General features: G+C 38.0%; 1 protein-coding gene across 1 annotated transcript; it reads right to left on the bottom strand.

Moving 5' to 3' along the window:
* Nucleotides 1-4,526: 4,526 nt before the first annotated feature.
* Nucleotides 4,527-5,025, bottom strand: MFIFM68171_08546 (uncharacterized protein; the record flags this gene model as incomplete). Its single annotated transcript, XM_071063966.1, has 2 exons — nt 4,527-4,795; nt 4,917-5,025. 2 exons carry the CDS (start codon nt 5,023-5,025, stop codon nt 4,527-4,529), a joined length of 378 nt encoding a protein of 125 aa, XP_070920067.1.
* Nucleotides 5,026-5,227: the final 202 nt, after the last annotated feature.

Genomic DNA, 5,227 nt, shown 5'->3' with positions numbered 1-5,227 from the left:
GGCCGCCCGGGCTGCTGCGGGGCTCCGGCGCCGGCTCGAGTTCTGGGGCCAGAATTATATCATCTGCTTTAGCCTAGCTGACCCGTCTAGGCCGGAAGGGGGGGCTTACCTACCCCACCCATACGGCAGCTACGACTGCGACCCCGGGCGGTACCTCGGGCAGTCGGGAGGGGGTAGGGGGCCGGCGCCGGCCGGGCTCCAGCGCGAGGTCCGGCGCTGGGCCCGTGGCGTACGGAACCGGCTTGGGAAGCTCGGGGGCCTGCCCCGGTACGGGGGCTGCCAAAGCTGCGGCGTGCCACAGCCGTTCTGCGACCGCTGGGTGGCCGAGGATACGGACGGCGGGAGCTTCGTACGGCGGCCGGGGGGGGCCTGCTCGTACCCGGGCCTCCTTGCTACCGTAGTAGGGGCTGCCCTAGGTTCCTTCCTGCCTAGCTAGGACCGTACGGCTGTGGACGAGGCTATATACGATACGGTGTTGACGCTCCAGCAGTGCGGCGTCTGGGTACCCGACTGGCGGGCTGGTGAGGGCGGCCTACGGTTCTGGGACACTATACGGCGTGCCGTACGGTGGGGCGGGCTCGAGACTAACGGGCTAGCGGTTTTCTTTTACTGGATTTGCATATATATAGAGAAGAAGAAGGATATAGAGATAGGGATATAATCTATAATGATATAGATCATCTTTAAAATAAATATATCTTCTTACTCTTTTTATGGTATTGTATAGAGATAAGCTATAAATCTGATATTAGTAAATAAATAGGAGTAATAAATAAAACCTGATAATATATATTATTAATAAGTTAGTTAACTTAATAGTATTTAAGATAAAGAGTTTAATATAATAACTTTTATCTTTCTATACTATACTTAACAATCCTATATTCCCTATTAACGGTAGAACGTTATAAATAAGGTTATATATATATATTATTATAAGAAATATTCTATTATTAAATATTCTATTTTAAGTTAGATCTAATACTATAGAGACTATAATAATATTATTAAAATAGATTAAAATAGTTAAAACTATTTAAAAATATTTTCTTTAAATATCTCTCTTTATTAGAAGGTAATAAATATTTTATTATTTAGTACTAGAAAAAAGTAAGAAGGAGAAAGTTAGGATAGAACTATTTAACTATAAGAGTAGGAGATTCCTATAATAATAATATATATAGCCTTTCCTACTATTATATCTATACCTCAGTAAAAGACTTATAGATTTCAGAGTTCGGCTAGAAACTCTAATTCTGTGGTTAGGGCAAGGCCTAGAGACTCTACGGCGACTATTAAATTCTCTAATTATAGAGGCTTATAACAAGATCTAAAGGAAGTTCTAAAGAAGAAGATAGGGATAAAGACCTCTTAACCAACTATAATCTATATAATCATCGAGAAATCTATTACTACTATTAGATAGTAGATTAATCAGGATATCCAAGACCAAAGTTAAAGTAATAAACGATAATAGCTAAAACTAATAGCAGATAAGGTATAAATCTAGATATAGCAAGGCTATTAGAAATAATATATTAGAGACCGACCTACTAAACTAGCTAATAAAGACCCTCCTAGTACTATCTTTACTGATAAGACTTTATATAAATATTAAAATCTATCCTACTAGAGCTTAGAACTCTCTATTAGTTTAAGCCTATATAGGGGTAATTGGCTCCCGAGACTTTCTCTTTAAATAATAAGTTCTAAACTTCCCTACTCCGTACTACAGATATAGAGAGAGAAGGGAAATAGTAGAGTACCTTATTATATAGTACCTAATACTACCGAAACCTAGAACTTAGCTAAGAATAGAAAGTTATACCTACCGAGATCTTCGTCTTATAATATAGGGCAAGGAATCCTAGAACTAATAGCTATTAAGGAAGCTCTTAAGCTAGCTAATAGATCTAGAGCGCCTAGCAGAATATAACCTAACTAGAAAGCTAGAGCTAGAGATAGAGGGAGTCGAGGAAGAGGAGGAGGTACCTAAAACCGAAGTCGAAGGCAAAGAAATCTTTAGGGTCTATATAAAGCCTTTCTTTCTTTTATAACTATTTAGTACTTTTTATCATTATTTTTCTTTACTTATTGATATAGAGTTTTTACCTAACCTATTACGGTTTTCCTATATAACTAATATTAGAAGGTCCGGTATACTTATTAGAGTAAAGTAGAATAGGAATAACACTAATATATATAGCTTATAAATATAGTAATAGATAGGGTTATAGATAAAAATAGAAGTTTTAAAGACTAAATTATATTTATAAAATATTTTTCTATAGTAGATATAACTTATTATATATTTCAAATATATATAACTCTATAATTATATAACTAATTAATTTAAACTTAGAATTTAAAAATAAAAGTAAATATCTTTTTTTTTTTCAAAATCTTTATTATACTAGACTACTAAGATTGAGATCTAAAGATATAAATTAAGGTATTTAGATCTTAATAATCTATACTCTCTTATATATATAGATTATAGTAAGTTAGATTAAACAGTTTTTAGAGGGTAGGGTCTCTCTAATTAGAGGAATATAGTTACTAGAATAGTGTCCTAGGAGCTAGAACTTGCTATAGATCCATTTTTCTTTTATACTATAAGTAAGGCCGTCCTAGCTATTACTCCTTAAATAGGACAATTAATATAGTACTTTTCTTTATACTTATTACAAATTTAATAAATAAGCTTTCTTTATATATAAAGCAATCTCCTTCTAATTAGAGAGAGTTCTATCTATATATATTATTTTAACCTTATTTAGGCTATAAAGACCTGAATTATAGTATATTACCTAGCCTATCTTATTTACCTTATTTATCTAGTATTTTACTGTCTTTACCCTCCCCCTTATTTTAGTAAATATATAGGTATAGATATATTATGTATTTGATAAACAAGCGGCGAATATAAATAAGCGGCGAATTTTCCTTACAATACGAACTCTCTATCTTCAATCATCAATTCTACTATAACAAGCCAAAGCTTATTGTAATTAGGGTTATAGTTAGGACTAGAGTTTAGGTTCTATAGCTAAACGAGCTAATTAGATATATCTAATCTCTTTACCTGCTTAGAATTCGAGTTAGCGAAGAAATATCTTATTAATCGGCCGGTAAGGAGTCTATTTAAATTAGATTAGTTAGTAGGGAATCTATCTAAATTAGGTTAGTTAGTAAGGAGTTTCTTTATATCAGGTAGACTAGTAAGGAGTTTCTCTATATCTAGTCAGCTAGTAGGAAATCTATCTAAATTAGATTAGCTAGACTATATTATCTCGAAGTTAGGTTAGCTAATAAGGAGATTCTCTATATTAGATCGGCCGGTAGGGAGTCTATCTAAGTTAGGTTAGCTAGTAGGGAGTCTATTTAAATTAGATAGGATAGCTAGAAGTCAATCTAAGTTAGGTCAGCCGGATTATATTATATCTAAATTAGGTAGACCGGTAGGAAGTCTAACTAAGTAGGTTAGCTAGTAAGGAGTTTATCTAAATTAGATTAGCTAATAAGGAGTCTATTTAAATTAAATAGGTTAGTAGGGAGTTTCTCTATATTAAGTCGAGTAGTAAGGAATCTATATAAGTTATATCAGCTAGTAGAGAGTTTCTCTATATCAGGTTAGCCGGTAGGAAGTTTATCTAAATCAAGTCGGCCGAACTACAATATATCTATATTTAGTAGGCTAGTAGGTAGTTTCTCTATATTAGGTAGGCTGGTTAGGAGTTAATCTAAATCAGGTCGGTCAGTAGGGAGTTTCTCTTTATCAAGTCGGCTAGTAAGGAGTCTATCTAAGTCAGATTAGCTAATAGGGAATCTATCTAAGCCAGGTAGGCCAGTAGGAAGTTTATCTAAATCAGGTCGGCCGTACTATATTTATATCAGGAGGTCGGTAGTAAGTTTCTCTATATCAGGCCGGCTAGCAGGGAGTCTATCTAAATGGAGTCGGCTGGTAGGGAGTCTATCTAAGTCAGGTGAGCCGGACTATATTATATCGAAGTCGGGTAGGACGCCTATTATTAATGCCGCGATAGACTGTTAGTAGAGCCTATTGCTCGGAGCCAATGAGAACACTGGTATCGGACTTTGTATAGGTAGAGACCGGTGGTTGAGTCCATTGCTGTTGAGTCCATTACTCTGTCGTCTAATCAGAATACTCGTATCTACGAAGCGTCTTATCTCTCTGATTATGCTCAATCCCAAATAAAATCAATCGCTCTTAGACAATGCAAGTCCTCTGCAACGGAGGTTCAGAGCAGCCGACTTGCCTATACATTTACTGCAACGGAGGTTTAGTACGCTAGTTAAATCTGCTACTCTTGTACGATAGTAAGTCTATTGTAATAAAGGTTCAGTGCACTAGCCAAGTCTGCTGCTCTCGTACGACGGCAGGTCTCCTGCAACAGAGGTTTAGGGTGGCCAACTTGTGCATTGCTGTAACAGAGGTTCAGTGTACCAGCTAAGTCTGCTGCTCTCGTACGACGGCAGGTGTCCTGTAACAGAGGTTCAGTGCACTAGCCAAGTCTGCTGCCCTCGTACGACAGCAAGTCTACTGTGATAGAGGTTAGGGCTGCCGACTTGAACTTAAGGTACTCCTTCCTAGTGAGACTAGTAGTGGCGGCGATCTTGTCCCAATCGAAGTCGGGCTTAGATTTGAAGTTGTCGATGAGGGCGAAACTGAAATTGACCTCTAAAGCGGAGGGAACGTAGCCGTTGATGGTGACCTGGCCGCTGGCCAAGTCCTTGCCGGCCGAGGCAGCAGTATTCTTCTTGGGAGTCTGCGCTATAGTATGCTTCCCTGTATATTGCTGCAATAGAGGTTCAATGCGTTAGCCAACTCTGCTACTTTTGTACGATAGTACGTCTACTGCGATAGAGGTTCAATGTAGTAGACTGGTACTGACTGCGATGTAGGTTCGGTACGCCAGCTAAATCTGCTGCTCTTGTACGAAGGGCATATTTGTTGTTTAGATATATGGAGTCTATTGCTTGGTCGTAGAGGGTAGGGTCCATTGCTCCGGAAATACAGGGTAGGGTTGGAAGATAGCCGTATACAGGATATGTATTAGGGGAATGAGTACTATCAGCTTACTCGGACAGGTAAATCTTTTACTTGGATAGTAGAGACTTTTGCTCGGACAGGCAGAGACTTTTATACGGATAGGCAGAGACTTTTGTATAGACAGGTAGGGACTTTTGTATAGACAGGCAGGGA

This window comes from Madurella fahalii (genome assembly GCF_045866475.1).
Source record: "Madurella fahalii IFM 68171 DNA, scaffold_5, whole genome shotgun sequence".
In the NCBI taxonomy this organism is placed as follows: Eukaryota; Fungi; Ascomycota; class Sordariomycetes; order Sordariales; genus Madurella; species Madurella fahalii.
This window is presented reverse-complemented; position numbering and strand designations above follow the sequence as displayed.